Source organism: Sminthopsis crassicaudata, chromosome 1, assembly GCF_048593235.1.
Source record: "Sminthopsis crassicaudata isolate SCR6 chromosome 1, ASM4859323v1, whole genome shotgun sequence".
Lineage (NCBI taxonomy): Eukaryota > Metazoa > Chordata > Mammalia > Dasyuromorphia > Dasyuridae > Sminthopsis > Sminthopsis crassicaudata.
This window is the reverse complement of record NC_133617.1, coordinates 12734262-12750911: the sequence shown is the minus strand read 5'-3', so window position 1 is coordinate 12750911 and position 16650 is coordinate 12734262. Positions and strand designations below refer to the sequence as shown.

At 36.9% G+C, this 16650-nt stretch overlaps 1 protein-coding gene across 6 annotated transcripts in view; it reads left to right on the top strand.

The window, feature by feature from the left end:
* Window positions 1–16650, top strand: part of OSBP2 (oxysterol binding protein 2) — a 249736-nt gene that overhangs the window by 55351 nt on the left and 177735 nt on the right. For 2 of the 6 annotated variants that reach the window (XM_074293731.1, XM_074293686.1), the window contains exons 2-3: window positions 3721–3929; window positions 4195–4227. The exons of 2 other annotated variants lie outside the window; for them this stretch is intronic. In XM_074293731.1, the coding sequence (XP_074149832.1) occupies window positions 3721–3929; window positions 4195–4227 (242 nt within the window). The remainder of the gene's footprint in view (window positions 1–3720; window positions 3930–4194; window positions 4228–16650) is intronic. 2 more of the 6 variants (XM_074293676.1, XM_074293695.1) reach the window with 1 other exon arrangement.

The window sequence follows — 16650 nt, the reverse complement described above, 5'->3', positions numbered from 1 at the left end:
AGGTTGTTGCCAGACATAGCTCAGTGTTTTGGGAGGATTTGAAAAAAAGTGTGGGAGAGAAGAGATATTAGGCTGCCCACCAAACTGAAGGTCTAGTTTGCTGACTTCATTGTTGCATGCCCTTGAAACCTCTGCCAGCACCATACTAGGAAACGGAATCACTTCCATTTGAATTGTCTTAGGAAAATTCTGAAGATGACCTAGCAAGATAAGGTACTGGATGCTGAGTTCCTTTCTCGAACTAAATTGCCAGGCATCCAAATTCTCCAGAGCACAGCTCTAATGGCTGGCCACATTGTTCAAAAGTTAAAAGTATGTTTGCCTAAAAGATTGTTTGGCAGAGAACTCCCATGAGGCAGGCACTCATGTGGAGGTCAGATACTTTCAAACTCTCTCTGAAGAACTTTGGAATGGATTGGGAGACATGGGAGACACTGGCAAAAAACCATCCAACATAGTATGCCTGTATCAAAGAAGGTGCTTTGTCCTGTGAGGGAAGTGAATTATAGTAGCTCAAAAGAAATGTACAAATCTAGAGACATTTCTATTCCAAATGTTCATAGGAACTATTGGTGCCCAGTCTGTAGCAGAGCCTTCCAAGCTCCTATTGGTCTGATCAGCCATAGTCAGCCACACAGTACTTTGACTCCAAAATAATGATGTCATTTTCATTGTCTTTAAGAATGAAGGTCAACTAACCAATCAATCATAATTTCTGTTGTTTGGAGTATTTGAGAATCAAATAACCTCTTCAGTTCTCATTTTCTTTCTAAAAATGTTTGATATGCTTCTTTATTTTTCATCTTTCATCTTTCTTCATTTATGGTTAAATGGTCAATCCAATCTATTGTTAGCTCCATTGCTCTTTGGGACATATTACTCCATTTCCTCCTTTGTTTTCTAGTGTGTATAGAATAATTTCCTGTTATTTGCATGCCCTTTCCTTTGTATTTGAAAATCTTTTTTTGATGGCATATAGAATTTGTTTGTGAATCAGATTGCTAAATATAACTACCATGTGGTGTTTGGAGTTTGCAGCATTAGATTTTTTTTTTCAGAGAGGATTTGTGTGTCTTTCATTTGGTTGTTTTTTTTTATGTTTAGACATTCCAAACAGTTCTCTTCTGTTATTTCCTTCTTTATGATGCTGTTAAATTTTTTTGTTCTGTCATGTTCTTAGGTTTTCTCCATGCATCCTCTCTTCATTGTTTTGCTTGCATAATGAACAAGTGTTCTTTTAATATTCTTGTTTTTAGTTTCTCTTCTAAATTTTTCTTCATTTCAACAATCTGTTTTTCTCATTTGCTTCTTTGGCAAGATTTTCCATTGCAGTTTTTCTGATCTATTGACTATTTTTGTTATGCAGGCCATAAATTCTTCTCTCAAAATTCTAAATTCACTTTTAAATCACTCAGGAACAGTGTATTATGGTCCCATAGTAAGATTTCTCAATAAGGAAATTCCTTCTGTAAATGTGATACAGCTTATAGTCTGCAAGAATTATTTGGGCACTGAGAAACTCAGAGAATCACATACCCAGAGACAGATCATGAATGGAAGTCTTCCTGAGTCCAAAGTCAAAGCTAGCTTTGAATCTATTGTGCCATGTTGCTTTTAAATTGAAATTTAATAGAATTAAAAGTAAAACCTAATACTTGGGTTCAAAAACTGAACTTTAAGCACAAGATGGTGGAGGTATGACTCAACATGCAGAGGAAGAGAAAAAGCATTTATAAAATGCCTACTATATGTCAGGCATGTGTACTTAGTAAGAAACAGCTTTACAACTATTTCATTTGATCTTTACAACAATCCTGAGATATTGGTGCTGTTATTATCCCCATTTTACTGTTGAGGAAGCTGAGGCAGATTTAAGATTAAATGGCCAGCTCAGAATTACACAGCCAAACTGAATTCATTTCTTCCTGACATCAGGGCTAGGGCTCTTTCCACTTTGCCAATAACTTCACTATCCACTAGCATCATCAAATATCACTTTGTCTAAAAAAAGATCTAGGATATCGTGGGATGTCTGACTTTTCATGGCCCCTTTTGGGTTTTCTTGCCAAAGATATTGGAATGACTTGCCATTTTCTTCTTCAGTTCATTTTTCCAGATAAATTAAACTGATGCAAAGAGGGTTAAATGATTTGCCTAGGATCACAGCTAGTAAATGCCTAAGGTCAGATTTGAACTCAGTACAGAGTGGTTTTGAGGAGGGATAGGGTGGGTCAGAGCAGTGATAAGGTTCAGTGGATAGAGTACTGGACCTGGAGTCAGGAAGACTCCTTTAGATTCCTCTCCCCTCCAATATCAGGGAACTTCTAAGATCAGTAAGACATATACTCTACTCTCAAAGCGTTTACAATAAACCAAGGAAGAATGGACCACATCTAGTTTTCATTTAGACAAGAATATTTCAGAATGAGAAACATTCCAGAATGCTGAGTTCATTAGCCACTAGGTCCATCTGGGAAGGCTTGTTGAAGGAGGCAGAGCTCGAACTGGGCCTTGAAGGCTGTATAGACTTGCAGAAAGTGAAGATGGTAGGCTGGAGGAGGTAATAAAAAATGAAATAGGTACACAGAGGAGGAACCTGAGTGATTGTGTTTAGGGACTGGCCACTGGGCTTTTCTGGCTGGAGCATAGAGTATATGAGAGAAGATTTGGACCACATGATGGAAGACCTTGAATCTCAGGCTGATTCTGACAGCAAATTGAAGGCACTAAATAAATTATATCTTAGGGCAGTGGTCCTCAAACTTTTTAAATAAGGAGCCAGTTCACTGTCCCTCAGACTGTGGGAGGGCCGGACTATAGTAAAAACAAAAACTCGCACTCTGTCTCCACCCCCAGCCCATTTATCATAACCCGGCGGGCGCATAAACATCCTCAGTGGGCCGCATCTGGCCCATGGGCCGTAGTTTGAAAACCCTTGTCTTAGGATATTGAAAAAAATTGGTAGATATTATTGCTGAGTTAAAGTCAGTGAAATTTGGAAAAGTCTGGAAGAGATATCATAGTTTTAAGGCTCTACCAGACCAGTGAACCTGACTTTGAGTTTTTTCAAATTCTGGAAAGAATTGTCTACAATTCTCAATTGTCTACAAGGAGGGTTAGTGAAGATTGAGAAAAAGAAGCTCTCTGTCAAGAACAAATGTCATAGTAACCTAAATCTTTTTTTGACTGGGAATATAGTTTACCTAAATCCTAGTAAGATTTTTGACAAAAGTTTTTTGTAGTGTAGACAAGATGTACTGATGTGGGCTAGAGAATGCTATTAGATTTTTTGCATAGATGGCTGACCTGTGCTGTACCTGTATTAATGTGGTAGATTGGGGATAAAAGAGCCTGGAGCTGGGAAAACGAATTAGAGGCCTATTATCAAAGAACCAGCTTTGTACTGAGATAGTAACACTGGGAGTAATGGTAAGAGGGGGAGGGCTGAGAGAAAGAGAAGACCTGAGAGACAGAATTGTGGAGAAATGCAGAGAGAGAGACAGACAGATAGACACAGACAAAGACAGGGAAAGAGGAAGAAAGAAGGAGGAGGGGAAGAGAAACAGAGTCAGAGAAAGAACTTTTGTCTATGGTTAAAGATGGCATAGACTTTGGTAATGCCAGCCCTCATTTATTTTTGTATAATTATTAATTTTCCCCTAAGAGTGTAAATGTGAATTATGGGAGATTTATGCAGTTTCCTTTCTTGTCATCATACAGAAATCAGGGGGAGATGGCTTACAACTGTCGTGCAACCATCAACTTGTCCACAGCTCATTTTGACCGTGAGGATTCCTGTAATATTTGGCTCTCCTATGGGGGCAGGACCTATCACCTAAAGGCCGGATCAGAAGTGGAGAGGCAGCAGTGGCTGGGTGCTTTGGAATTGGCGAGGGCCAAGGCTGTCCGCATGATGAGCACCCTGTCAGGTAAAGTCCTTGGCCAGGCTACACGCGGGGCCTTTGCCTCATCAGGATGCATTCCGTAGGAAGCTGAACAGACAAACAAAGGGGAGGGGGCTTAAATGGGTTCCTCTTCACTGTAATGGGCATTGGCTCAGGGGAGCCAGGATCGTTCCTGTCTAGTGTGTGCTTGCCTTTGTGTGTGTTTGCATTTTATAAATGCCTGCTGTTTTTTCAGATTCCAAAGATTATACAGCAGTGAGACTTTCTCTTTCTCTCTCTTTTTTTAAAGGAAATCGGGAATTGCAGTCAGTGCTCACAGGAGGTACTTGCATGGGGCTCTCATGAACAACAAGTGGAGTTATTTATAGTGGGGGGTTTCTGTGCATGCTTTTCTGTTAGAGGATTTGGGTTGGTTATCCTGGATAAATCAGGGTATTTCATCAGGCTTCTTCAAATCAGATTTAAGAAGTAGATTTAAGCATGGCATCTAAAACCTCATAATGAAGCAAAAGGAAGAATTGTGAGGAATTAAAGGATATTGGCCCTGATTTGAGGACAAATATAAATTTAGTTGAGGCAGGCCAGTAATGGGGTGAAATGCAGGGACTAATACTTCCATATTAGGTCCTTGTTTTAGCTGGTCAGTGTATGGTGCAGACATTTTTTGTCTTCTCTACCTTTGTACACAGAAGACACCAAAAGTTATCGACTCTTTTCTTTGAAAGTTCTGAACGCTCTTGCTGGCTGTCCTTCTGGCCTATCCTTGGACATCTTCCAAGACTGAATTTGTTTGATCTCAGTGATAAATTCACTCATTACTTTCATGCTTTCAAAATGCCCCTTCCTTATGGAATTCCCTTCACCAATGGCAACAGTAGATACATCCAAAGGAATTGCCTTAGGCACATGAAGTGAAACCCAAGATCATCTATCGATGTCTGAAGTGAGATCTGAAGGCATGACTTCCTGACTGCAGGCCCAAAATTATACCCATTCTGCCATACCATGCCTACTTTCAAAATACTGGGAATTAAAAGAATATTTTCCCATTCTTTCATGTGTCCCTCTTTGTTACTAGTCTTCCAGTGTCAGACAGCTCTTTCTGATGCTGTGAAATTATGTTGATGTGCCTTAGACTTCATGAATTCGATATATTTAAATCTTAGAACTAGAGAAGATTGTAGATCATCTGCTCCACAGCTTTCATTTTACAATGAGTTGTCTGGGATCCAGAAGGAAATTCCCTGGCTTAAAAGTCTGATGGAGAATGCGTGGCAGAAATGGGATGAGTCAACCACCTGGCCCCTATCCTGCACTCACTCTGATGTAGAGGGTGCTCATGAAAAAGAAGAGAAGTTTGGTTAATCTGGGATGTTGGGATATGGCTTGGCCAAGGTTTTCTCCTCTTGAGATAAAAGTATCTTTGTGACTTGGGTCTTGGGACCTAATAGGGAAATTAGTTTTAGTTCTAGGTGTCTATTCTGTCTTTGAACATCTGCATGGGATTTCCTGTGTTTTAACATGGTCATCAAAGGTAGAGAGAGCTCTGGGTTCTGAGTAGGAATCAGAGCTTTCAGTTCTTGGCATCTTGAAGTTTGTAGAACACCTTGTAACACCCTGGGAGATGTTACTTTCACTTTACAGATGAGGAAATGCCAGAGCTTGTGCCTAAGTATTTTTGCTTCCTGCCAATGAGGAGTCCTGGATTTTTTGTTTTGCCTTGCATGAACTTGGACAAGTCATTCCATGAGCCTCAGATGAAGTGAGGTTAGAGGGTGAGCTGGATGAGCTCAGAGGGCTTTTCCAGGGAAGATGATCCATGGTTTACCTAAAAACTCTAAAGGACAGTATAAATGTGATATTCTATTTCATTTTAATGTTCCTTGAAAAGAAGAGGATTTTGTGATGGAATAACTAGTTAAGCATTTATTAAGTACTTATAAAAAATGGTTCCTGGCCTTAATGAATTTATAGTCTGATAAGGGAGAGACAATGTGTGTGTGTGTGTGTGTGTGTGTGTGTGTGTGTGTGTGTGTAAATCTTTTATTATTATTATTAAAGCTTTTTATTTTCAAAACATTTGCATGGATAATTTTTCAACACTAATCCTTGCAAAACTTTCTGTTCCAAAATTCCCCCCTTCTCCCATCCCCTCCCCTATATGACAACTAATCCAGTATATGTTAAATATGGTAAAATATATGTTAAATCCAATATATGTATACATAGTTATACAGTTATTGTGCTGCACAGGAAAAATCAGATAAAAAAAGAAAAAATGAGAAAGAAAACAAAATACAAGCAAACAACAAAAAAAAGAGTGAAAATGCTATGTTGTGATTCACATTCAGTGTCCACAGTCCTCTCTCTGGATGCAGATGGCTCTCTTTATCACAAGATCATTGGAACTGGTCTCAGTCATCTCATTTTTGAAGAGAGACACATCCATCAGAATTGATCTTCGTATAATCTCTTGTTCAGAGTTGTCTTAATTTACATTTCTCTGATCAATAATTTAGAGCACCTTTTCATATGGCTAGAAATGGTTTCAGTTTCTTCATCTGAAAATTGTCTGTTCATATCCTTTGACTATCAATTGGAGAATAGCTTGAAATCTTATAAATTTTAGTCAGTTCTCTATATATTTTAGAAATGAGGCTTTTATCAGAACCCTTGAATATAAAAATTTTTGTCCCAGTTTATTGTTTCTCTTCTAATATTGTCTATATTTGTTTTGTTTGTACAAAAACTTTTTAACCTAATATAATTAAAATTATCTCTTTTGTGTTCAATAATGTACTCTAGCTTTTCTTTGGCCATGAATTCCTTTCTTCTCCACAAATCTGAGAGGTAAACTATCCTATGTTCTCCTAATTTGCTTATAATATCACTCTTTATGTTTAAATCATGAACCCATTTCAACCTCATCTGGATATATAGTGTTAGGTAAATGCCTTCCCCAACCTAACACTTAAAAGAGTGAGTCAGGTTGTCAGGTTTGCCCAACAAAACTTCTTTTATTTATTCATCTGCCTTAAAAAAAAAAGATGGACATATAGTGTTGTATTTGTTTCTTGACCATGCTTACTAGCTTTGTGACCTTACACAAGTTACTTATATTGGCTGCCCCACTAAATTTTTATGAAGCAAGTATGAACATTTAATTCTTTGACCTCCTTAGAGATTTTCATTATAAATTAAAATGTTGTGCTTCAGATTGCAAGGTGAGAGAAGCACAGTTAGGATAGAGGAATAGTGCTAAGAAGCTTAACCTCCATCTCAACAAAACCTCCTCCACAGAGATTTAGAAAATACATTAGACTCTCAGACCTGTGGAGGCAGAAGGAATTTGTGACCAAAGAAGAAATAGAGAGCATTATCGATCACAAAATACATAACTTTGATTATATTAAGTTAAAAAGGTTTTGTACAAACAAAATAATGCAGACAAGATTAGAAGGGAAGCAGTAAACTGGGAAAACATTTTTACATTCAGAAGCTTTGGTAAAAGGCTCATTTTTAAAATTTATAGAGAATTGACTCAAATTTATTGGAAAGTAAGCCATTCTCCAATTGATAAATCGTCAAAGGATACGAACACACAATTTTTAGATGAAGAAATTGTTATATAAATAGGTGCTCCAAATCACTATTGATCAGAGAAATGCAAATTAAGACAACTCTGAGGTACCACTACACACCTCTCAGATCGGCTAAGATGACAGGAACAAATAATGATGAATGTTGGGGGGGTGTGGGAAAACTGGGACATTGATACATTATTGTGGAACCGTGAATGGATCCAACCATTATAGAGAGCAATTTGGAACTATGCTCAAAAAGTTATCAAACTGTGCATACCCTTTGATGCAGCAGTGTTTCTATTGGGTTTATATCCCAAAGAGATATTAAAGAAGGGAAAGGGACCCATATGTGCAAAAATGTTTGTGGCAGCCCTTTGTGTAGTGGCAAGAAGTTGGAAACCGAGTGGATGCCCATTGGTTGGAGAATGGCTGAATAAATTATCGTCTGTGAATGTTATGGAATATTATTGTTCTATAAGAAATGATCAAGAAGATGATATCAGAGAGATCTGGAGAGATTTACATGAACTGATGCTGAACTGATGCTGAGTGAAATGAGCAGGACCAGGAGATCATTAAATACTTCAGTAATAATACTATATAATGATCAATTCTGATGGACATGGCTCTCTTCAACAATGAGATGATTCAAACCATTTCCAAATATTCAGTGAAGAGCCATCTACAGCCAGAGAGAGGACTGTGGGGACTGATCATATATGTTGTGATCCACTGATCACAACATAGCATTCTCACTCTTTCTGTTGATTTTTGCTTGCATTATGTTTTCTTTCTCAAGTTTTTCCTTCTGGATCCAATTTTTTTTTGTGCCACAAGATAGCTGTATAAATATGAATGCACATATTGGATTTAACATATATTGTAACATTTAACATATATTGTATTACCTGCCATCTAGGGGATGGGGTGAGGGGAACAAGGGGAAAATTTGGAACAGGTCAATGTTTTAAATGTTTGCAAAGGTAATTGTTATAAAATTATCCATGCATATATTTTGTAAGTAAAAAACTTTAATAATAAAAGAGAAAATACATTAGAGCATCTGATCAGGAAATCTGAGGGAAAAATGGCAATAAAATTTCCAGTAAAGAAAAATTACAAAATTATTTAACACAAATGGAGTATAAAAAAGTCTAAAGGTTTCTGGACACTGGGATGGAGTCTGGCCATTAGCACGCTGTGTGGAGAATATTTCAGTACCCAGAGACTAAAACAGATTTGAGGCCAGGAACCAGATACTCTACTGAGGTAGAGATCCCACAGCATCCCTGAAGTACAGCGGGATACAAGAATGGATGCAGTATGGTGGCTCTGTTGCCTGCTACCACAATCTTGGTCTGACTGAGGGGTATCTGCACATAGATTTCATGGAGAGGAGTGGGCCCTCCTGTGTCCTGAGCAAGGAACAAGTTTAGAAATAAACACAACTTTGTGGTTCAATTCCAAGAGCAAGGGATTCATTGGTCCAATTCTAGTGTGGAAGTCTGCAGTGAAATAACTAGTGCAGAAACTCCAGACCAAAGGAGAGCCTGTAGTTCAGCCTCCCAGGGAGGTCATATTGGCTGAGACCAACAGCAGTCTCCTCAAAGTCCCAACCAAGGACAAGTTAACAAAACTAAATCTGGGCAAGGAATTTGCACATCTCAGAGTAGGAGTTTGGAAAAAAGGAATATGCTGGGAAAGATGTGGCAAAAAAGAAAAATGACAAAATTATTTAACATAAATGGAGTATTAAAAAGTCTTACAAGGACAAAGTAATTGGGAGGAGAGTGGGCAACACTTGAACCATACTCTCATTTGAAGTGGTCAGAGGAAGGAAGAATACATATGCACACATGGAGTTCAGAAACCACATTTTATCCAAAAGGGAAATAAGAGTCGGGGGAAAGAGGAAGAAATAAGAGGGAGAGAAGATTAAGGAAGAGCTTGGTCAGAAACAAAACAAAGTCTTAGGGAGAGGGTGGCAAAAAGACAAGGAAAAATATAAGTGAATAGGATGGAGAGAAATATATAATTAGCTATCATACGTATAAGTGGGATGAACTCATTCATAAAATGGGTAGGATAGCAAGAAGGAATTAGAAAATAAAATCCAAAAGTATGTCATTTACAAAAATCATGCTTGAAACATAAAAACATACATAGGTAGAAAATGGGGGGGGCAAAACCCATTATGCTTCAGTTCAAGTAAAAAAAAAAGGTGTAGAGGGAATAATAATTTCGTACAATGCAACAACAAAAATAGAACTAATGGAAAGAAGCTATATTTTTCCTAAAGCCACCCTAGATGATGAATTAATATCAAGACCATCTACATACATCAAACGTCATAGCATCTAAAATCTTAAGGGAAAAGTAAAATTTGTTACATAAATAGCAAAATGCATATCATATGTTTTATATATATATATAGTTAAATATACACTAAAACTATAATAGTGAGGAGCCTCAATTTGCCTCTCACACATTTAGCTAAATCTAACCAAATATCTGAAAAAGAAATGAAGGACCTGAATAGAGTTTTAGTAAAGTAGAGCTCATTATATTTCCCCTAAATCCTCCCATCCTCCTGCCTTCCATATTACTGTCAAGGTCAGCACCATATAGCTTCCAACTTAGAAGTCATTCTGGTCTTCTCGCTCTCTCATTTCCCATATCCAAGCTGCTGCAAGGCCTGTTGATTTTTCCTATGTAACATTTTTAAAGAATATGCCCCCTTCTGTCTTCTGACACTGCTGCCCCCCTAGCACAGGCTTCTGTCACATCATATCTTGATTAGTGCAGTAGCTTGTTGATGTGTCTGATTGCCTCTTTTTAAATGGCAAATACAAATCCTAAAAATCAAAGGACAAATTAACAAAAGTAAAAGCAAACCGTTGAATTAATACATTAAAATTAGGAGCTAATTTTTTTTAGGTTCCTTTTTTCTTTTTTTTTTTTATTAAAGCTTTTTATTTACAAAACATACACATGGGTAATTATTCCTTTTTCAATATTGACCCTTGCAAAACTTTTTGTTCTAAATTTTCCCCTCTTTCCTTCCACCCTCTCCCCTATCTGGCAAGTAGTCCAATACATGCTAAATATGTTAAAATACATGTTAAATCCAATATATGTATGCATATTTATACAGTTATTTTGCTGCACAAGAAAAATCAGATCAAGAAGGAAGAAAAAGAAAAACTAAGAAAGCAAATAACAATAGAGAGAGTGAGAATTCTATGTTGTGTTCCACACTCTGTTCCCAGATGCTCTCTCTGGGTGTAGATGGTTCTCTTCATCACTGCACAGAGCCACGTAGGAGCCAATTTTTTTTAAGAACAAAATAGAGAAACTATTATTTTGGCTATGGTTCAGTTGCTTTAGTTGGAAAGTTCTTTTTGCATATAATTTTCCTCCATTAGATTGTAAAGTCCTTGAGTGTAGAGACTTTCTTTTTCATTGTATTTGTATCTCCAGCACTTAGCCCAGTGCCTGGCACATGGTGGGAACTTGATAAAATTTAACTCACTAACCATCTTATAGTTGAAGAAACTGAGGCAGATAGCAAGTGACTTTCACACAGGAAAGCACACTGACAATTTCCTGTGGAAAAAAAATTGCGGGAGAGGTTCTGCCTCTTGAAACTGGCAGCTCCACCCTTTTCCAGCATTTCATCAACATTAAAATCTTGTGTTGTTAGTGTGCTTTCTGCAATTGAAGAATTACATAGAACATTTAAGAGATATCTAACATGGTAGAAAGATCTAGATCTTATCTCGTATAGATCACTTAAAGCTTTAGACTAGAAAGAGCAGAACAAAACTACCTCTTGGGGGATTGCATCTGTGGGAGACAATGAGAGTATTAATCTGCCTTTTAATCCATGTTGCAAGGCCTAGAGCACTGAACTATTATTTAGAGAATAGAAGGAACTAGAAGATGTGATGGTTGCACCACTGATCCAAATTGATTGAATTTAGGAGTGTCTGAATAACCATACCTAGTTATTTTAAAATTCAGGGTCATTACATGGACTGCTTGGCCATTAATTGCTTGATATCTTCTTGAAATGAGGTCTCTTCTAGAATGCTCCCGGGACTTGTTCTTGACTATAGTGTTTAATGTTTTTACCAGTGACTTGGATCAAGACAAAAATGGTACGTTTATCAAATTTGTAGGAGGAATAGTTAAAATACTTGGATAATGATCCCAAAAGATCTTAAGTTTGTTGGAAGAATTCTAATATAAAATCTAATCTGCACAAATGTAAAGTCTGACACTTGTTTTCAAGAAATCATCTTCATACAATGAGAATTTGAAGGTACCTTAGAAATCATCTAGTCTTCCTTTTTGAAATGGCCCCCATCTCCAGGAAGCTTCCCCTCCATATCCTTATGTGTGGAAATCCTTTCCTTTCAAGCCTTTTAAGAGAGAGATGTACTCAGAAATGAATGTGATATAAACCTCCCAAGTACAAGATGAGCTTTTCTAAGTTTTATATCCAAGGAAAAACTCCCATGGCAAAGTAATTAAAAACATGTATAAGTAAAAAAAAACAATTGGTAAAGAGAGGGAAAGAGACCATCTTGGGGTCAAGGAGAACTTCATAACAATTAGAGCTGTCCCCAAATAGAAGAAGCCGCCTGGGAGTCCTGAGCTCATCTTTAGTAGAGGTGTTCAGGCAGGTGCTCAATCACCATTTTCCAGGAAAGGGCTCCTCTCTCCCTCTAAAATTTTATGATTAATGTATGCTTTTTATTTATTGTAAATAATTGATACTAGTTTTGATAGAATTAATGGACTCTGGATCCAGGCTCTGAGCTTGGGTGGGTAAATCATCATTTGTAATTTCCCCAAAAGACCATTTGAAATTGCCAGCTTCGCATCTGCAAGGTTTCCAAAAGGAAAATGTTTAGCACTGACTTGTTATCACAAGGGGGAGCTGAAAGCAATGTTTCTGCTGCTTTGCCTAGTGCTGTGTGTTTCAGTAGCTTCTAAGGATTCTGTATGTTGGATTTAGATGAAAGTGATCATTGTTCACATAATCTGAAGTCTTAACAGCTGACCTCGTATTGTGATTTTTTAAATGAAGTGTTTTTAGATGAATAAGAATTCATATTTCTGTCATATCTTAAAAGTTTTTGACTATTTTTCCCACAATAGCTCTTTGAGATAGAGATCTGGAAGGTATTATTATAATCACTATTTTGGAGAGAAGGAAGCAGAAGCTCACAGAAACAGCGATGTCATATAGCTAGTACATAGCATGAATTGCTATTTGTCCTTTGTTCTCAAAGAGAATCATGACATCAGGGAGGTGATGCCATGACATATGGTGGGGGTAGGATGTGCCAAGTTACCAACCTCCCTGTCTTCTCCAGAGCCACACCTGGGTCCAGTGACAAGATAAAGAACAGGATGACGACTATCATGGAATGCAAACTTTAGCCTCCAGACTCTAAATCCTATTTCAATAGCACTTTAAAAATTATAATGTTAGTTGGTCACTTCCTTAGTTCTGGAAGGATGACATCATCCATCAACCAAAATAACATCATCATGTTAGAATCAAAGTACAGTGTGTCCAACTGTGGCTAATTAGAGCAGCACAAACTTGGAAGGGTTTACCACCAGAGGGAAGGGAAATACAAATAGTCCAAATGAACATTTGGAATGCAGATGCCTTTCAAATTGTTTTTTTAAATAGTATTTTATTTTTCCAAATACATGCATATAATTTTTAACATTCATCTTTGCAAAACCTTGTATTCCATATTTTCTCTCTTTCCCTCTTTTCCCTTCCCCAAGACAGCAGGCAATTCAATATAGATTAAATATGTGCAATTCTTCTAAATATATTTCCATATTTGTCATGCTGCACAATAAAAATCAAATCAAAATAGGAAAAAAAACACAAGAAAGAAAAGCAAACCAACAATGACGACAACAACAAAGGTAAAAATACTTTGCTTTGATCCACAATCAGTCTCCATAGTTCTCTCTCTGGATGTGGATAACACTTTCTATCATAAGTCTTTTGGAATTGCCTTGAGAACCCTCATTGTTGAAAAGAACTGTGTCCATCACACTTGATCATCACAGAATCTTCTTGTTCCTGTGTACCTCTTGGTATTACTTAGTACTACTCACTTCATTCAGCATCATTCCATGTAGGTCTTTCCAGGTCTTTCTGAAGTCAGCCTGCTCAAGATTTCTTACAGAATAATAATATTCCATTACATTCTTATACTGTAACTTATTCAGCCATTCCCTAGATGATGGGCATCCATCCACTCAATTTTCAGTTCCTTGTCACTACAGAAAGGGCTGCTACGAACATTTTTTGCACATGCACATTTCATTGCTTTTAGGATGTCTTTGGGATACAAGTCCAGTAGAAACACTACTGGATCTGGTATGCAGTTTGATAACTCTTTGGGCATAATTCCAAATTGCTGTTCACAACTCCACCAACAATGCATTACTGTCCCAGTTTTCCCATGTCCTTTCCAGTATTTGTTATTTTTTCCTGTCATGTTAGCCAATCTAAGCAGGATGAAGTGGTACCTCAGAGTTGTCTTAATTTGCATTTCTCTAATCAATAATGATTTAGAACATTTTTTCATATGATTGGAAATGACTTTAATTTCTTCATCTGAAAATTGTCTGTTCATATTTTTTGACTATCAATAAAAGAATGGCTTATATCCTTATAAATTTAAGTCAATTCTCTATATAGTTTAGAAATGAGGCCTTCATCAGAAGTACTGAATGTAAATTTTTTTCTTAGCTTTCTGCTTCTGTTCTAATCTTGGTGTGTTGGTTTTGTTTGTACAAAACCTTTTAACTTAATGTAATAAAAATTATCCATTTTGCATTTTATAATGTTCTCTAGTTCTTCTTTGGCCATAAATTCCTTCCTTCTCCACATATCTGAAAGGTAGACTATCCCTTGTTCTTCTGATTTGCTCATAGTATCACCCTTTATACTTAAATCATGAACCCATTTTGATCTTATCTTGGTCAGTGCCTAGTTTATGCAAAACTATTTTCCAGCTTTCTCAGCAATTTTTGTTGAATAGTTGAGCTATTGTCTTTAGGTTTATCAAACACTAGACCACTATAGGCATTGACTATTGTGTCTTATGAACCTAACTTATTTTACTGATTCACTACTCTGTTTCTTAGCCAGTACCAAATGGTTTTGTTGACTACTACGTTATTATATAGTTTTAGCTCACCTTCCTTGGTATTTTTTTTCTCTATTCCCTTGAAATTCTTGACTTTTTGTATTTTCAGATGAATTTTGTAATTATTTTTTTCTAGCTTGCAAAGTAATTTCTTAGCAGCTTTATTGGTATGTCACTGAATAAGTAGATTATTTAGAATAAATAGTCATTTTTATTATATTAGTTTGGCCTACCCATGAGCACTTGATATTCTTCCAATTGCTTAGATCTAGCTTGTATTTGTGTGAAAAGTGTTTTGTAATTATGTTCATATAGTTCCTGAATTTGACTTGGCCTGTAGACTTCCAAATATTTTATATTATCTACAGTTATTTTAAATGGGATTTCTCTTTTTATCTCGCTGCTGAATTTTAAACCTAGCACTTTCAGTTGAACTCTATCTCCAAGGAGCTTTGATCCATACTTGTTTAATTATAGCAAGATCAAAATGGTTCAGATTTCTAATTTCAAGCTTCTAGGGGGCAAACCTCACAATAAACTGTCAGCAATCCTGAAAACTCAATTTTGATTCAAATACAACTTCTTTTCAAAGCTCTCTTTAGCAGTTTCATTTGTGTATAACATGTGTCCCTGTAGCCTTGTGAAGAGGACCTTCTACTTATGAGAGTGAAAAATTCAGAAAGCTATAATTCAAATAATTAGAATACACATAATGACAATATATGCTTATCCAAAGATGACTGAAGGTTAAAAGTTTCAGATTGAGGAGTTAAAATCTCTACGTAAAAGTTTCTGAGAAAAGGCCCCCTTCCTAGGTGACCAAAATTCACCTATGTGCACTCAAAGGTATTTTCTAGGATACCTTACACCAGACCTCTCATGGTTGCCATAAACTGTTGCACTTAAAAAGATTTGAGAGATGTAATTTCTGAATAATTTAATTGTTTTATTAATAAGGCTAGCACATATATTAATAAAAGGATGACTATTTGGCTGTTTCTCTTAGACCAAAGGAACCTCATATTAGTGGGCTCACAGTTTATATGCCCTTTGAAGAGCAGAGTGGTAATGAACACTGATTGATTAACAATTGATGAGAAAATGAATATTGCAATGAGAGGCTAGGCTACATTACAGTGAAGGTCTTGAGGTATATGACTTGGATTATCCAAATCTTTGTCAAAGAGGCTTATTAACTTCCTTATCATCTGTCTGACAAAAAGGAAAATCAAAATTTCTCAGACCTATCTGCATAAACACAATGAGCAGGAATTCACTTCTTATCCTAAATCTAGAATTTCTTTTACTTTTTGATTAGATCTTGGCCTAAGATTTTCCATACTGGTTGTTTTCTGGATAAGGAAGGAGAAAAGTAGAAAAAACTTGGTCCTAATATATCAGTTAGTCATTAATAATATCAGAGAAATAATCAGTTTTCATACTCCAAAAAGAAGTAACTATCATTCAGAGTCCAAGAGTGAGAGTAGAACCTTTTAAAATTGACGTAACACCCCTACTTGTCCTCAAAAGATTAACTGGGGTCCAGTCAGCACATTTTTCCATATCCCCAGTTCCAAGCAGTTCTCAGTACTTAGGCAGAACTGAGCCTCGATCTCTGAGGTGCTCCCCCATTGACTTGTTCCAGGTTATCCCCACAAAGTCCTATGTCTCAGTGGTTCTCCAGATGCCCCCCCAGCAATTCCAGGAGCCTGCCTTGGTTTACTCGCTTATACCCCCCCCCTCCACTGACTGGCTGTGCCCCCTTGCAGTTGCTGCACCTGGCACTGATGAGTCAACTGTACAATCATTTTCAAAAAGGTTTTCACATGCAAACATGAACATTCCCATATTCACACACAAATAGCAGCCTGGTTTCTGTAGACTGTTTTTGAGACAAGATGGTTAGGATGATGATGTGGGTGTACATCTAGAGTAGATGTAGTGTTACTACGTTACAGAGGGCATGTG